The sequence below is a fragment of the Leptonychotes weddellii genome, chromosome 16 (assembly GCF_054177405.1).
Source record: "Leptonychotes weddellii isolate Sample4059 chromosome 16, ASM5417740v2, whole genome shotgun sequence".
Lineage (NCBI taxonomy): Eukaryota > Metazoa > Chordata > Mammalia > Carnivora > Phocidae > Leptonychotes > Leptonychotes weddellii.
Window position 1 is genome coordinate 11,550,845 of NC_138384.1, and position 18,521 is coordinate 11,569,365.

General features: G+C 38.5%; 1 protein-coding gene across 1 annotated transcript in view; it reads left to right on the forward strand.

Annotated features, from left to right (window-relative positions):
• Positions 1 to 18,521, forward strand: part of GLG1 (golgi glycoprotein 1) — a 162,052-nt gene that overhangs the window by 109,980 nt on the left and 33,551 nt on the right. Inside the window, exons 3-7 of the mRNA XM_081807360.1 lie at positions 4,223 to 4,309; positions 8,179 to 8,394; positions 14,231 to 14,434; positions 15,301 to 15,372; positions 16,324 to 16,507. Of these exons, the coding sequence (XP_081663486.1) occupies positions 4,223 to 4,309; positions 8,179 to 8,394; positions 14,231 to 14,434; positions 15,301 to 15,372; positions 16,324 to 16,507 (763 nt within the window). The remainder of the gene's footprint in view (positions 1 to 4,222; positions 4,310 to 8,178; positions 8,395 to 14,230; positions 14,435 to 15,300; positions 15,373 to 16,323; positions 16,508 to 18,521) is intronic.

Consider the following 18,521-nt stretch of genomic DNA (forward strand, 5'->3'; position numbering starts at 1 on the left):
CTCCCCCTCTGATTTTCCCCCCTTCATTCTTCCCCTCCTGCTATCTTCTTTTTTTTTTTTTTTTAACATATAATGTATTATTTGTTTCAGAGGTACAGGTCTGTGATTCAACAGTCTTACACATCTTAAAAAAAATTTTTTTTAAAGATGAATGGAAGAGTAAGTGGATAAAATGAGCTATAGGGACTTTCAAGGAGCTTGACTATGAAGGAAGATTTTTCCTTCACCCTCCACACCCAAAACTTGTCACTATCCTGATTTTTTCAGATACATCCCATCTTCTCCCACCGTGCCTTTAACTGGTCTGCTAACCTCCCTTAGTCTAGCCCTTCTCTGCACTATGACCAAAGTTGACCTTTTGAGTTCTCTGGTTAAAATTGTTCATTAGCGGGCGCCTGGGTGGCTCAGTTGGTTGAGCGACTGCCTTCGGCTCAAGTCATGATCCTGGAGTCCCGGGATCAAGTCCCGCATCGGGCTCCCTGCTCGGCAGGGAGTCTGCTTCTCCCTCTGGCCCTCCTCCTTCTCATGCTCTCTGTCTCTCATTCTCTCTCTAATAAATAAAATCTTTAAAAAAAAAAAATTGTTCATTAGCTATAAGATAAAATACACATTCTTTAACCGTGAGCTCTGATACTCGATGTGATCTGATCCCTGCCTGCAACCCCCCAGCCCCATCTTTCATACCTCAACCCAGCCATCCTGAGCTATGGGTGTCCCTAGAAGCTATAATTACTCTTTCTGTCCTTTCTAGCTTTGTATTCCCAGAACCCCAATCTCCCTCAGTTCACCTGACAAATCCTTCTTATTCCTGGGAATTGAGCCCAGTCTAACTTGACCACTACCACCCCCACCTATCCCTCCTCCACATTCACTAAGCTATGTTCTTCCTTTGTATTCCCATAACATGTATGCATCTGTATCACATTTATGACACTATATTTTCATTGCTTATTTGCTTCCCAGTCTGACTCTTTCCGTCTTTTGCCTCCTGTGGTTGAGCTCCTTGAATGCTGAGACAGTGGCTTTTTTTTTTTCTTCACCCTTAAATTTGTCATCTAGCAGGATTGATTCCAGGTTATAGTAGTTACTCAGTATGTGTCTAGGAGAGGGAGATGGGTAGGTGGATGGATTCATAAGTGAACATCTTATGTTTAAGAAAATTGAAGCTGGACTACATCTTGCTAACTGACAGCACTTAGTGTCCAATTGCAGTATTTTTCTTAGTTGATTGTAACCACTCAGGAGGGGACAGGTATCAAATATGATGCAAGTAATCAACTCTCAAAAATCAGGTGTAATGTGTGTTTATGTTTTCTAGAGGAAAAGGTACTGGTGGCAGCCTATGCTTAATTCCCTTTTTAATTCTATTCCTGAAAGAATAATAATGCATAACTAGGTCATATTAAAAATAAAAGACCAGGAAGTAGATTAATGGTTGCCAAAGGATGGGTGGAGGAAGGATGAGGAGTGATACAATGGCTATGGGGTTTCTGTTTGGGGCGATGAGCATGTCCTCAAATTAGACAGTGGCGATGGTTTGTACAATCGTGTGAATATACTGAAAACCACTGAATTAGACACTTTAAAATGGTGACTTTTATAGGATATGAATTATATCTCAAAAAAAAAAAAAAAAGGAGATGTTCCAAATTAAAAGTTGAAGACATTTCAGAAGCTCTAAGTGATTGATTATCTAAATGGCTTTGACAGAAAATCAATTTCTAGCCCATCACAGGATATCTGAGTTTGTGTTAGTTAAATTAAGGAAGCACTCTGTGATTTGTAATTTTTCTGTCATTTGTTGCTGTTTACTCTAAATCCTTGAGCTACCAGACAAAATAAAACACTACCATTCAGGCATACTTTTTTCTTTTTTCACTTAAGGACAATTTTTTTGTCCTTTCTTGTTTCTCTCTTTCTCTTTCTTTCTTTGAAAGAAATGGCACTGAGTCAGCTACAGTCACCCAGTAAGGAGGAAATATTTTAATCTTGTACACACAGAATGTTCTTAATTTTATGAGACTGATGCGCTACCTACTGCGCTAATGAGGCACCTAGAATGTTCTTATTTTTAAAAGAAGAATGTTGCTTTAATTTTAAAATATAAAATTTAGGGGCACCTGGGTGTCTCAGTTGGTTAAACGGCTGCCTTTGGCTCAGGTCATGATCCCAAGATCCTGGGATTGAGCCCACCCTGTGTTGGGCTCCCTGCTCAGCAGGGAGTCTGCTTCTCCCTCTTCCTCTGCCTTCCCCCCCCCGCCATGCTCTCTCTCTCTCAAATAAATAAATAAAATCTTTTAAAAAATAAAATATAAAATGTAATGACCACAAGTAGTACTACTTAATTCATAGATAGTTGTAAAATGTGTTTGTCTAAATTCTAACCTTGTCTTTTGAGTCACTGGATTCATCTTTGCTTGTGAGGAACCAGGAGACCCAAGATTCCTTCAGTTAGAACTAAGCTTCTCCTATACCCCCATTCTCAGTTTGGCCTCATATGTCCTGTTGGTTGAACTTGTCACTCATCATGGTATAAGTTTGTTTTTTGTTCATCTATTTAACAAATATTTGTTGGTGCCTATGTGTTCCATCACTCACTCTTGTAGGCACTGGGCATACACTGTACTGAACAAGGCAGAAGTCCGTCCTTGTAGAGCTTTTGTTATAGATGGTGGACAGATTTTACTCCTTTTTTCTAAAAACTCACTTATTAATCATAGTTGAGGGATTAGAGCTTTTTGCTGGCTTTTTTTTTTTAAGGGAGGAGGAGAAGAAATACAACTCATCCTTCACACAATTTTATTTATTCACAAAAGCTTCCTCCTGTACAGAATTAAGTGCTTATTTCTGTGTTGTTCCTAAAACACATTATATAAGCCTCTGTTCTACTTCTAAAAAGCAGATCTGGTCATGTCACTCCCTTATTTTCCCTTCAGTGACTCCCCATTACTCTCAGGTTGAAGTTCAGACATAGCTTACAAGGGTTTTCAGAGTCAGTCTTCCATTGGACTTTTCAGTTCCTCTAACATGCCGTTTCCCTTTTAGTGAGCTTCCACACATGCTGTTTCATTTACCTAAAATAGTCCTCTCCCTACCCCTTTACTGTGGCTAACTGCTAATCTTTCAGGTTTCATCTTAGATAGCACTTTCTATGTTACACTTTACTTGACCAAACCCCCCAGCACAGTCCAGGGGTACCTTGTATTGCCATTAACCAAATACTCACACTACTTGCCATTGACCAGAGCCACCACTGGATAATATAGTCTTTGTCTTTCTCCTTTTGTTTTATTCCCCAGTTCCTAGTACAGTACATATTCAAACATGTTTTTCTGTTTCCTCTAATAGCCTGTGAAGACCTTGAGTTCAGACTGTGTGTGGTATATCGTAAGTGCTAAGCAGATGTTTCAGTGAATCAGTGAGTGAGTGATTGTATTGTTTGTCTTGGAGTATAGCAGAAAGGCTTGTGAACTGCGTCTCCCTCCCCCAGTCTCTTCATGTTCAGCATCATGCAAAGTCCCTGCTCTGTCTCTCCATCTGAGCTGAGTATAAGGGCTCGTTTGTGCTACTTTTCAGAAATTGAATCATACACTGAAAATTGTTAAGTAAAGCTGCAAAAGGTACGGTAATATTCAGCGCTCATCCGTAAATAGTAATGGCTTTAGATAGTTTGGAGTTTAAAACATGTTAAAAACAATTGTGTAAAGTAGACCTTATGGTGTATGTGTCAAGGCAAAGAAGAAGGGTTTTAAAGGAGTGAAGATAGATATGCCTGCAGACTAGGCCCTCGGCATCTCTCCTTCATAAAACTGACTGTGGAAGCACTGTGGATTGTGAAATCTGCAACTAAACCCACCAAATCTGAGCTACTGGGTTAAACTTTTTGATTTAATAGAATTTAGCTTGTACAACCTTATTAATGTTTTCTCTGAAAACCTTACCAGGGATTTTAATTGTAATTTTTTTCTTGAGTTAAAAAAAAAATTTTCCTTAAGTGTAAAAAGAAAAAAGTATGCCTGAATGGTAGTGTTTTATTTTGTCTGTTCATTTTTTTTCCTTTTATCTGTAAACACAATGACATTTTTATCTTACTTTTCTTTTCATTACCTGAATATGTTTTATCTGACTCTGTATAATGGACTTTTATCAATTACAGGAACCATTGATGAAAAATTCCGTATTCTAACTGGAGTTTTTGTTTGTATTTTTCTCTTGTACGTAGTTGTTGTGGAATTACAAGCTGAATCTAACTACAGACCCCAAATTTGAATCTGTGGCCAGAGAGGTTTGCAAATCCACCATATCAGAGGTAGGTTGTGAAAGAATTTTGTGGGTATTTAATGGCTTAGAAGAGAAAATTACATCTGTTCACCAGGCCAGTCATTAAGGGAGGAATGACTGACTCAGTTACTTTACTTTTCTTGGAATTCACATCTGTATTGGCTGAGAGAGAGGCCGAGGCAGCGGGGAGTGTAACCAGCCTCCTTTTTTGTAAACATTCACCTACATTGATCGTAGGATGCTGTTGATTCAGACACATTGGAAATCAGGCTCTGTTGGTCCCCAAACAGAGGACACAACTGCTTCTGTCATCAATGCCGTGCTCATACTTTTTGCAATCTGCTGATGTCTGAAGCTTATCAGAATGGTCTCCCCAGGAGGTCTATAAATGTTTCTGAGTTACGCAGTTGGTTCAATGGAACCACAGAGGCATATGCTTCAAGTAATAGGAGTTGCATTAAAAAGATTTGTGACAGGATTGTGTATGTTGTTATAGATAGATGTTGAGTATAAAAACAAAAATAATTAATGATAATGTATAGCATCGTGTGGATGTTAATTGGGGAGAATTTTCAATTATCTTGGTTCAATGTGAACAACAAAAAACACTAGTGAAAATTGTGGTTTTGAAATTTTTATTTTATTTTATTTTTGAGAATCAGAGATAGAAATTCCAAAAGGAGGCGCCTGGGTGACTCACTCGGTTAAGCGGCTGCTGTCAGCTCAGATCATGATCCCGGGATCCTGGGATCAATCCCCACGTCAGGCTCCCTGCCTAGCAGGGAGCCTGCTTCTCCCTCTCCTCCTCGCTCATTCTCTCTCTCGCTACCTCTGTCTCCCTCTCCCAAATAAATAAATAAAATCTTTAAAAAAAAAAAAATTCCAAAAGGCCAGAGATTTCTGCATACCAAAGTATAAAAATCACAAAGAACAGTTGCTGTTTTTCTACCTCAGAGTTAATAATTCTACATCTTACAACACATAGATCTGTCCTCAAACTACCCTACTGATGACTTAATTCAGGACAACGTTCTTAGCTCTTTTTTTTTTTTTTAAAGATTTTTTTTTTATTTATTTATTTGAGAGAGAGAATGAGATAGAGAGCATGAGAGGGGGGAGGGTCAGAGAGAGAGGCAGACTCCCTGCTGAGCAGGGAGCCCGACGTGGGACTCGATCCCGGGACTCCAGGATCATGACCTGAGCCGAAGGCAGTTGCTTAACCAACTGAGCCACCCAGGCGCCCCGTTCTTAGCTCTTAAGGAGGACACTATCCCAACCAGATAAGCCCTCGGCTGTTGTTCCTCACTTACGTCATTATGGGACCTTGTAGAACATGTTTTCTTCCTCAGACCTTCTAGTACTGGATCTGATATGTTTTATTCTTTTAAAGCAGTGACCCTTCTTCATATTTACTTTGGGGCTCCAGAATAGAATAGCATATCTTTGAAAACATTGGCTTCAGCTTTAATATTCTGCACCTCATACTCCCTTCAGCTCTATGGTTAACTGTATATACCAGTTTGATTGCCATATGGAAATTTAGCTCAGAGTCTATGCAGATTCATCAGAATAATTTCCCTCTTTACTGGCTTATACAAGATACAGATAGATATAGATATGTATGTATGTATGTGTGTGTGTGTGTATAACTGGCTTTCTTATAATGTTCATGTAATGGTGGTCCTCTTGTAACCTTTTGGGGTGTTGTGGTTTTGTAAATGATTTCAAGTAAAAATGGGAGTTTACCCCTCCCTAGAGGGAGATTATACTGGAGTCAGGGAAATTAAATATCAGGAAGAACATAGTTGCCAACAAAATGTTTTATTCTACATCTCCTTCCAGTCCTCTCTCTTGCAATCCTACTTGCAGGGAGAAAAACAGCATCACAAGAATACCTGCAAACTGCAAACCAAACTTTTATTTACTCTCTGTTGTTGAGCCAAATACTGGTGGCTTTCCTACTGCTTCATGTCAAAAATAGAGTGACAACAGCACTTTTCCAATGGCATCTTATGAATCTGCTCCCCAGCCACTTCAGACTTTACTCCCATTCATGGACATGTTGATGACTTAATGGTGTTTTTTGCTGTTAATCATAGAAATTTTCCTTCTGTTGTATTAAGCTTCTAGCCAATAGAATGGTTGGAGGAAAGCATAAACTTTTAATTCAGACACTATACCCTATCCTAATTGGTGGTAAACTAAAATACAAATAGGTACTACCTCTCTGTGTTTCAGTAAAATCTCAAGTGATTAAAGCTAAATATACATTTATTTTCTTATTGGGGCTCCAATTCAAAATGTGCTCCTGGTTTTTCTTCAGATTTGTAAACTCTTGATTGCCCAGTGTAAGAGCTGTATGAATACTTGCACTTCACTAAGGTTTAAAACCCAGGCGTCTGCCACTAGTTCTGTGTTCTTATACGGGGTTTTCTCAGTGGTTGAGTTACAAAAATTGAGAATTTTCAAGTAGCTATTCCTCCTTTCACTTTTGAAACTTAACTCTGTTTTGCTCAAAAACAAAACAAAAGCCTTTTCCTGGAAGTAAATTCATGACCCTCTTTTTGGGCATCTCAAAAAAAAAAAAAAAAAAGCTCAAGGTTAAGTTGAAAGAGTTGCATTCATCTTGATTGTAGAAGATCTCTGCTGCCTCTTGAAGCCAGAGTGAGACTATTTGCTTAAATTCTCAAGTTTGCTTTCTTGAAAAGTAGACACCATTTTCTGTCTTGAACTGAGTGTTTGACATGTTTGAATTTGATAGAAGAGTTAGACTTGAAGAGACCCAGTGGGCTAGAAGATAATGAGTGTGTAGTATATCTTCACCTAGCACCTTTTGGAAAGGGAGAATATATTTGTTTTGCCCTCTGTACGTATTTAGGATAGGTAGTGTGATAGTAGAAAATGGTCACTCTTGGTTTCAAAGAGCCAATAAAACATTTCTTCTTGTTTATATTAAAAGTAAACATTTACATTTGGGCCCCTTACTCTTGTCAAAACTACCATTTTTGTTTGTTTTTAATTTCTTCAAATGCAGTAGGATTTTTCTAAACAACCTCCCCTGTTTTATAATTCAAGCTTACAACCCAGTAAGTAGATTTTACTTTTTTATGTCTGAATTTCAGCATTTTTTGGCTAGCTTGCTTCATTAGCACGTGTGGTTTGGGATGCACTTTGCAGGAACACAAACCATGTGGAATAGCTCTGTGCTTGATCCACTAGAACATGTGTCTAAAGCACCAATTAGATTTGCAGTGGCCTTCCCCTTCTCAGACTTCTTGCCAGACACTGCACTGAGCATCGTTTTAAACATGTTTCTGTTCCAGACCACAGTGGTGAAGCTGGGGATTCTACTAAGTTCAAAAACACATGTCCAAATCCACAGTTAATTCAGAACATATTAATGTCATGTCAAGAAGTAATATTATGCCTTCCCGCCTCCCTTCTTTTGGCCATTAGGTTTACCTAACAATAATAATTTGTTGTGTAGCTTGGCTTGGGACATGCCACTAGACTTCAGTTCTGCACCTGTTTTCCAGAACTATTTCCTAGATTAATCTCCTCACTGTCCATTGCATTCTTTGCGTGGATAAAGGGACTTTTCAGTAGAACCATTCTAAAGCTGTAGATGTTAAAAGCTTTTTAAAATTATATTTCAGTAAAGCTGAAATTTTTAAAAATTGTTGCCAAACACATTAATCAGATATATCCTAGACACCACAACAATCTGAGTAGGCATGACACTATTTTCTTTATAACAAATGTGTTTCTAAGTGTTCCTCTTTTTCTTCTAAATATAGATGGGAAATCAATAAGAAAGTACCAGACATTCTCTTTTGTAAAAGTTGTTTGATATGAGAATAAAATACTTGTGTAAAACAGCCACTTTCTTTGGAGCAGATTAAAGAATGTGCTGATGAACCAGTTGGGAAAGGTTACTTGGTTTCCTGCTTGGTGGATCACCGAGGCAACATCACTGAGTACCAGTGTCACCAGTATATCACCAAGATGACGGCCATCATTTTCAGTGATTACCGTCTAATCTGTGGCTTCATGGATGACTGCAAAAATGACATCAACATTCTGAAATGTGGCAGCATTCGGCTTGGAGAAAAGGTATCTATTATATTTATACCGGCTTCACCAAAGGGGTCCTACGAACTTGATGAAAGAAAAGTTTTGTATAACTGGCATGGGAAAAATTTAGGGCTGGAGATGGCCTTAAAGTGGAGGTCCAGACAGCCCCAAGATGTAAGGCTAGTTGACCCGTGAATACATTTCATCTGTTTGTAGTGTGTCAGTACTGTCTGGGAAAGCAGAAGAATCAATATCAGCCAAGAGAAGTGTCATCTTCAAAATACTAAACCAGTTGCTTGTTACCTATAGCGTTCCCTGGCAAAGCATTTTGTTGTCTTGTGGGCAAAGTAGTTGGAGTAGGAGAGCCTTAACTTGTCTAACCTTTCTCTGCATATACCTCATTGCTGCTATAAAAAAATTACTTAGTAAACACACTGGTATAAAAGAAGATATTTAAATATTAGAAAAGTTTAAGATATGTGAAGGTACTTCTGGCTTGTGAGAAGAAAGGTACTCTATAAATGTGATCTGTTGCTATATCTTTATCTCGGAAGAACTAGTTTTAGTAAAGACAAGAAGGAAAATAACTACCTAGCTGACGACTTCTTTCTTAATTATGTGTGGTCTTATTTTTGTTCTTGTGAGTGTCTGTTGTCCAAAAGCTCACAATGGAGGTTTGGCCAGGTTTATTCTGAATTTGTTGGCTCAGCAAAATGAAATAAACTCCTGAGAAGTAACAGATGCTGGGGGAGAGGTGGTCTGAGGCATATGTCTGACATCAGCTATTAGTTGCCACTGCTCATTAATCTGCTCTTTAGGAAATATGATGGGAAATAAAACCTTTTTGTCCCTTTGTCCTCTTATTTGTTCATTGCCCCATGGTTTGCCCGCTTCTGTCACTGACATAGGGTGGGGGGCATGATGTTGGAATGCTGGAACTGCACACACCAGTTCAGATGACGATTTTAGGGCTGGTTATTGTCTGCCTGTCACCAAATACCCTTTCCTTCATACCAGCACAGGGCTCTGGCCCTTTCACAGGGCACCTCTGAGTCAGTCTTGAGAGCACTGTGAACTTGGCATAGAGCTTTTGGCAGCTAAAGAAAGGCCAGTTTTAATAAAGAAGGCAGATTTCTTCCTTCCCTGCAGACTCTAAAAATGGCACAAAAGCTTAAGCTACCCTAATAATTCAGGAAGCTCTTCTGACTTTATTTAGGGTGTTAGAGATCATGTCCAATTCCATATCTCGCTCTTTTTAAAAGCTTCACATAAGTGTTCCAGACACATTTTTTTTAGGAATCAGTGATGACACTTTTCCGTATTTGTGATTAGTGGTCTACACTGTAGAGTAGACCATTACAATTCACCTCTTTTTATAGTAGTTTTTCCCTGTTGACACCAAGATAATTGCGGTTAGCTTCCCACTAGCAATCTGAATTGTCAGTATAAAACCTGCTTTCAACTGCATGTTTGAGTCATTAAGTCTTAGTGCCTGAAATAATCACAGAAAACAGTAGCACTAGAGCCCGAGAACCAAACGATGAGGATTGTTTGCCCAGCTTTGTAAAATAACAACAAAAAAAATGTTTCTATGGACCATCAAAATGCACATTTTTGTCATGTTTATCTTTTGCTCTACCTCCCGGTTAGGTGAACTTCTGTTTATACCAGGCCCCTATCCTGGGGCTTTCTGTATTTTGGGTACAAGAAGATAGATTCATGCTTGCACTCTTCAAAAAGCATGTTCCTTTCTATATAATCCACTCTGGTGCTACAGCCAAGTTTAAAAATGAGGGAGGCATGTCCTCAGCCCTTCTTGCCTTTTCTAACTATAGTTCGTTTCTCTGGGGCCAGTTATTTAGAAATGCAAATTATCCTAAAAATTAATGAATCAGCTTCTGGCTTGTCGATTTCAAATCTGCCACTGAAGCTTGCAGACTCTCTCTGTGACTGCCTTTGAACTGACTTCCTCCAAAGGTCAGAGGATCAGGGTAATGGTTCATTTGTTTGTACCCTGCCTCTGTATGAATGTAGAAGAGTCATGTGTCAAAACTGATTTTCTTTCAAAATGTTAATATATGTAAATTTGAGAACAAAGACTATATTAATAAAAATTTTTCTTTTTTTTTTTTTTAAAGATTTTATTTTTTTGAGAGAGAGAGAGCACATGAGAGGGGGGAGGGTCAGAGGGAGAAGCAAACTCCCCGCTGAGCAGGGAGCCCGATGCGGGACTTGATCCCGGGACTCCAGGATCACGACCTGAGTCGAAGGCCGCTTAACCGACTGAGCCACCCAGGCGCCCCTAATAAAAATTTTTCTAAATAAATATAGTTAAAATGGAAGGACAGATCTTCAAACGTAAAAGTGTAAATAATTTACATCATCTGAAGAAAAAGTACAGTGTGCGATCCAATACAGGAACTTAATTGTGGATGTGTGCCACATTATTACTACTTTTAGACTTTTCACTTGGTAGTTAATATAATTTTACCATTCCCTGCTTTTAACCACCTACTTTGAATAATTTGGTCAGTCTTTTTCTCTGTGTAGTGAGGAAGATCACAGAAGACACAAAAAACATCGAATTAGAGAGTGGTTTATAGCAGAGATGAAAACTGAGTTCTTCCTTTTTGAGAGTAGTGTCATTTTTCTCTGTTCTTAAAAAGAAAAAAGGACAAGGTTTATGGGGAAGAAAAGATACTGCCTATCAAATTGCTAAAAACTGATCAGGACTGTTAGTAGTTTTAAGACGACATTTATCTCGCCACGGTAGAAATCCATTTTAAGTTCATTTACAGGATCATTTGTTATTCCTGTGTCAAGCCTATGTATTAATAACTTACCCTTTTTTTTTTTTTTTTAAGATTTTATTTATTTGACAGAGAGAGAGAGGGAGCACAAGTAGGCAGAGAGGCAGGCAGTGGGAGAGGGAGAAGCAGGCTCTCCACTGAGCAGGGAGCCCGACGTGGGGCTCGATCCCAGGACTCTGGGATCATGACCTGAGCCGAAGGCAGCCGCTTAACCGACTGAGCCACCCAGGCGCCCCTAACTTACCCTTTTTTAACCCTAAGTAATTTTATTTTCCTGTAGATGGTATGCTAGTGTGTGGTTTACCTCCCTTGATTTCATTCTTATTCAGTAATTAGCATACAGTGTTCTTTGTCAAATATTTGTATACATTTCAGTTATATAACTAAAATGGGCTGAACTGAAAATGCTCAGACTTGAGGAAACTGAGAAGATTACCTCAAATACAGTTATTTGAAAAAATTATCTAAAGTTAGGATGAATGAAAACATCTAATGGAGATGATGATATGGCCCAGCACCAATATGTGATGCTACAATTGCTGTAATTATAATTAAATCTCAGATTCCTGAGGGGATCTCAAGCCACGATGATGCTGCCTTTATTTAAATCCAAGAAGAAGCAAATGGAACCGTTAAGAAATATAATAGCCCTAAGTAGATAATCTTACTGGTGGTACAATTAAAACAGTTAAAGACCCTAAGTATACAGGGAAACACTTAGACTCATTACATGGAAATCATTTCTTTACCCTGTGATTCCAGGACTAAAGGCTAAATCTAAATCAAGAATTGACTATCAGATTATTATTTTCAACCCCTTTTATATTATTGCTAACAGCCATCTAAATAAGTTATCATGGGCTACTAAACTTTGGTATAGGATGTTGTTTTATAAACTAGGATCATGTTTATAATAATCTCTTGTATACTGTAAATAGTAAGTGTCTGATATGTTTCTATTGAAATGTTTGTTATCATAGGTTTGTTTTTCCTTTGGGAAATGGAAATGGGTAGGCCTCGCCTAAGTGGGCCATAGTCAGACAAACTTGAGTGTCACTCATTAAATTAGGAAGAAAAAATAAGCCTTATTCTGGAATTCTAAGGTTTGTGTCGACTCTTCTCTCTGTCCTTATCTTTTTGTCACTTGTCTCTCAGAGTCTATGTATCTTTTTTTTTTTTTTTTAAGATTTTATTTATTTGTCAGAGAGCACAAGCAGGGGGAAGCGGCAGGCAGAGCAGGCAGAGGGAGAAGCAGGCTCCCTCTGAGCAAGGATCCCGATGCGGGGCTCGATCCCAGGACCCTGGCATCATGACCTGAGCCAAAGGCAGCCGCTTAACTGAGGGAGCCACCCAGGCGTCCCAGAGTTTGTTTATGTTACTCAGAATTGCCCTCCAAAAAACCTTTATGGTCCTCTCAGGTTTTTATGCATTTAGAATCATACAACTAGTGTTCAAGGTTCAGGTACAGATAGAGAAGAGGAGGTATGAGAATCTGCTAGGAGAGTGTTCTTCCTAACCTTTTTTGGGTCAGCAAAATTTTGAAAATTTAATGAAAGCTGTGAACCCTTCTCAGGAGAATAAATAACACCCACATACAAATTTTAGGAGTGTCCTAGAACCCCAAGATCTAGAAAAATAAATGATGGACTGTTAGCTGGGCACCTTACTCTCTGCAACCCAAGACGAGTTGATAAACTCCTCTAGGCCTGTGTTTACTCTTCTGCACAAGAGATGCCACAGCTTTTATCTCCTCTCCACAGGTATCATAGGAGAGAACATGGACGTTTTCATGGAAATACTTAGAAATGAATGTGCTATTAAACAAACTGCATTACAACAAAGTTTAGGGAAAAAACTGTATACAATTTTTGTTATTGTTGAAATTTTGCTTAAGGTAGATGTTTCCCGGGACTCCTGTGTGGCTCAGCCGGTTAAGCGTCTGCCTTCAGCTCAGGTCATGATCCCAGGGTCCTGGGATCGAGCCCCGCATCGGGCTCCTTGCTCAGCGGAGAGCCTGCTTCTCCCTCTGCCTGCCGCTCTCCCTGCTTGTGCTTGCTCGCTCGCTCTCTGACAAATAAATAAAATCTTAAAAAAAAAAAAAAAAATCAGATGTTTCCCTTCCTGGTTTCAGGAATCTTTTTATTACATACAGATGATTTCATAGACACCGTATTTTACTATAACAAGATTGTGTGTGTGTGTGTGTAAATAAGAGATAGCGTGTACTTCTGCTGCTTTGGTTTGCTGTATTTATAGTTATACCTCTCAAGTTTTTGAAGCATGTCTTCTGGGTATAGCACATTGGGACTCTTGAATAGAAATATTTAGGGGAAATTTCTCATATTTTGAATGAATGAATGCTTGTGGTTGCTACGGGGATGATACAATGTACAATTAAAGATAATTGGATGGTTTTAGGAAAGCTCTCAAACTCAGTTTGTATAAAGGGTGGTAATCTCATTAAATCGTATTAAGATAAATCCAAAACATCAAAGTGAGTATTACAATACAAATTGTACATATTGGGGTTTTTGTGGACAGTATGGAGTAGAAAAATGAAGAAAGAGGGTCTCTGTAATGTCTTTTCTCAGTGGATTTGGGGTTGTTTTTTTTAACATGAATAAAAGCGTTATTATTGGGGAAATACCTCTCACCCTTTGAGGTCAATAAACAGATTTCTGCAGTGTTAATTCAGTATTGATACGAACCATGATCAGAGTATTGGGCTGATGTAAATTCTTAAAATTTTTCTGACATTTAAACAAAGAATTCAGGTTTCTCTTTCTAGTGCTAACTAAACTATATTTAAATCTCCCAGGATCTCTCTTTCCATTTGTAGCATGCAAGTATTCTGTTCTAACAGAAGATTGTTGAGGACATTTTCTGTAACTTCCACAGTGTGGTTGGTTCCCACCTAATTTCTCAGCAGAATGTCAGTAAGCCAACTATATATTGAATTGAGGGGGGGTTTTTTTGCTTGTTTTTATTTTTTTTTAAGCAAATGATGTTTATTTAAAACTCATTGTGGTGAGAGTTTTACAATATTAGTACCCTTGCTATTTTAGGATGCACATTCACAAGGTGAGGTGGTATCATGTTTGGAAAAGGGCCTGGTGAAGGAAGCAGAAGAGAGAGATCCCAAGATTCAAGTCTCTGAACTCTGCAAGAAAGCCATTCTGCGGGTGGCTGAGCTGTCCTCAGATGACTTTCATCTAGACCGGCATTTATATTTTGCTTGCCGAGATGATCGGGAGCGTTTTTGTGAAAACGTAAGTCAGCTCAGAAGCTGTTCTTCTCCTTTAAAGTATTTTCTAATACTCTAGTCCGAAATAAAATAAACCAGCACACTCTCCCATGTAGATAAGGCAGTGAAATGGAAGGCGGAGTTGTTCCCAGGAAAACAGAGAATGATGTTAGATGTTCAGCCTTGATGATTTAACATCTAGTTAACAGTTGGCTTCTGACAGTCTCCACACATTATTTTTTCTACTTTATCTCACTTTTCAATTTTAGTTCTTGGAAGTCTATGTTATTTATATACAGGAATCCTGTTTTACCAGGGAATCCTAATCACACCTATTCCATGTCTAAAACTGCCATATTACATGTTATATGTTTTTGGCTAAGATGAATAAAACAGCAGGTGGCTAACTTTTAAAACTAAATCCTTGATTACTATCTGCAGACCTTACAGAAGACTTGCTAACACTTTAAATAGAATTATCTCCATCCTTACAACAAAGAACTGAGAGTAACTTGTGTATACTCCCACCCTCTGCTGTTTTGAATTAGCAGCTTTAACCATCAGAGCCACTGATTATGAGTTTTGTTGACTCCAACATAAAGTCGTAAGAAAAGACTCACAGACACTTCTCTTGGTTCCCTGAGTAACAATGTATCTGGGAACAAATGACAGTAGCCAAGCATCATGGGAAAATTTTTTTCATCTTTCCTGCGATCACTGTTTTCTTCCAAAGGCTACTAAATGTTATAAATGGCTGAGCCATTTGTTCAAAGGTGCTCACATTTATAATAATTTAAAGAAAGTTCTGTGTAAAATTGTGGATAGTGCCCAGCATAACTACTTAGCTAATTGTCATCATCCTCATCATCATGTGTATGTTCCATCTTACAGACGCAAGCTGGGGAAGGCAGAGTGTATAAATGCCTCTTTAACCATAAGTTTGAAGAATCCATGAGTGAGAAGGTAAGTATTACTTTGAAACAAACCAATATTTTATTCATTTCTTTAAAGTTTTTTTAAATCCTCTCAAACAATATTCTTATAAATTCATATCAGAATATAAATGACTGATAAAGCTTACCCTTTTCAGAGGCAGGACACTTAGCTTTTAGTTAGAGAACCAAAGCATATTTTGCTTAAGCCAAGAAAATGAAGCTTTGTGATATCTAGACATTGGGAAGCCAATTGGGAATCAATTTGGGGAGTAAAATTGGAGAATTGTGTATCATAGTCACACTGAAGCCAGCCCTGCATACTCAGGAAGCTTAGGCCAACCAAACCAGTGTGCTTTGCAGGTAATGACCTATTTAATTTTTCAGCAGCTGTCTCATTAAGCATTCTCAGTACTATTAGTCCTCTGTCCCTGGATGAATGCAAGCATCTTTTATGACTTTTAAAAAGAAAATTACTCTCGGTTGTGCTCTCCTGCCATTTACTTTCCTGTGCAGCTGAAGAAATGTTTCATTTCAGTTGCTTCTGTCATTTACTACTGAATAATCCTGTAGGCTTAACACAGCATAACACAGGGTGTTATGTTAGCTGAACCTGGCTTGAGGGACATTGTGGAGGAGAACTTGGTCAGGCCGCTGTAACGGAGCCCACCAAGGACTCGTGTGCGTAGGACGGCAGCTCTGCTATTGCAGCAGCCGTCAGCAGCTCAGGGTAGGACCCCAGGCCTTTGCCAGCCCTTCAGCCTTACCTCTTCCCACACTAGTTTCGCACAAACTAACACAGCACCAGCACACGAACACATACTGTGTTCGAGTCTAAATGAATTTCAAGGTAGGCATTTTGGTGACGGCTGGAGTTGTTGACATATACTTGGCCACGAGCCTCTGCTGGTCTTAGAGGCCCCTGTGAACAGCAGAACCACCTGAGTAGTCTTACAACTCTGTTGTTGCACTCCTTATTCAGTGTCGAGAAGCACTGACGACCCGCCAAAAGCTGATTGCCCAGGATTACAAAGTCAGTTACTCGTTGGCGAAATCCTGTAAGAGTGACCTGAAGAAATACCGGTGTAATGTGGAAAACCTTCCGCGGTCCCGGGAAGCCAGGCTCTCCTACCTTCTCATGTGTCTGGAGTCAGCTGTGCATAGAGGTAAGAGTTCCTTTCTTTTTACCCTTTTCAGTCCTTTTCGGATGTATATTCTAAAGCCTCTTGTACCTATAGATGTTCTTTTCCTCCTGCATTTGCTCTTTTGAGCGCACCTGGGCCTTGCAACTTGGGAACCTTTCTTTAAGCATAATTCCAGGAACTGAAGGCTTGGTGTCCCAAAGCCTTGTTAAAGGCTCTTTCTCTTAGCTCAACAATCTCCAGTTTTGTTTTTTTTTTTTATTTCTTTATTTGAGAGAGAGAGAGTGAGCGCGTGAGAGAGAGGAGGAGCAGGGGGAGAAGCAGAGGGAGAAGCAGACTCCCTGCTGAGCAGGAAACCCAAGGTGGGGCTTGATCCTGGGACTCCGGGATCATAACCTGAGCCGGAGGCACACACTTAACTGACTGAGCCACTCAGGTGCCGCATTTTTTTTTTTTTTAAGTAAGGTATATTTCTCAAATCCACTCATTTTAATTTTTTAAAATGCATAGTCAACATTTTTAGCAGAGTCAGGGTAGCATAATGATTTAATGTATGAGCTTTGGGTCAGAGAGATAGGGCTTTAAATTAATGGCTGTATCATCAAATTAACTGGCTGGGTGGCCATTGTTTACATTTCTTAATCTCTCCCCAAACTCATTTTTCTTATCTATAAAACAAAAATAATATTTATAGTGAGGAATTCTTATGAGGATTGAATGAGGTTATTTGGAATAGCACTTAGCATTAAATAAGTGATAGGTACTGTTATTCTTAATAATACTGATGATATTAGGAAACTAAATAGAAACTTTTGAGTCCAAAAGTCAACCCCTGACAAAAGAACCAAGATCGGCTGTATAGAAGATCAGGGTTGTCTTTCTTAATATTGGCTATAAGTTGTAAAAATGAAATGCCCAGAGACAATTGGCTAGTGATTAAAAAGTTAAGTGGAAAAAAATCAATCATTAAATAAAACTGAAATTTTGATGAATTTTTTTTTTTCATATCTGGATAGTGGGAAAAACTCCTAAGCTTGAAAGCAATGGAATAGCACCCAGGGACAGTGCATGGTCTTGAATACCAAACAAAGGACATTTTGGAGACAATTGGAGAATGTTGATTATGGTCTGGATATTAGATAAAATTGTCCAAAAATGGAAAAGTAGAGATTATTGACTTGTAAAAGAATATTGTAAAATGGTATACATAATATCATCTAATTTGGGTATTTAAAAAAAAGAGTTAATGTTCTTAAACTGCAAATTAACAAGAAGAGAAAGACTGTAAATACACGGCCAAAGGCTATGTGCAGATAATTTAGAAAAGTTACACAGATTGCTAATGTTAAAAAGACTGACCGTATTAAGTGTTGATAAGGATATGGAAGAACTGGACTATTGAACACTGCTGATGGGAAGTTAAAATAGTACAACCATTTTGGAAAATAGTTTGCCAGTTTCTTGAAAGTTAAATATACATCTACCATATGACCCAGCCATATTTACCTAAGAGATATGAAAGCATATATGCATATAAACTCTTATACATGAATGTTCATAACAGCTTTATTTGTAATAGCCCAAAACTGGAAATGACCCAAATGTCCATCAACAGTTGAAGGGATAAGCACATTGTAGTATATCCACATAATGGAATCATATTACTTGACAATAAAAAGGAATGAATTGTTGATACATGGATGAATTTAAAAATAGTTACACTGGGTGAAAGAAGTTAGACCAAAAAAGTGCATACTGTATGACTGTTTATATCAACTTCTAAAAAGTGGAAACTGGTAAACTAATCTGTAGTCACAGAAAGCAGATCATAGGTTGATGTGGGAGGGGTCTGGGGTGGAAAGGGAGGGAGAGATTCTCAAGGACCATGAGAAACTCTTGGAGTTAATGGAAATCTTCACTATCTTGATTGTGGTGATGGTTTCAACAACGTACACATATGTCAAACTTCCCCAGTTGTATGCTTTAAAAATATAGTCTATTTTATGTTAATTACACCTCAGTAAAGCTGTTTTTAAAA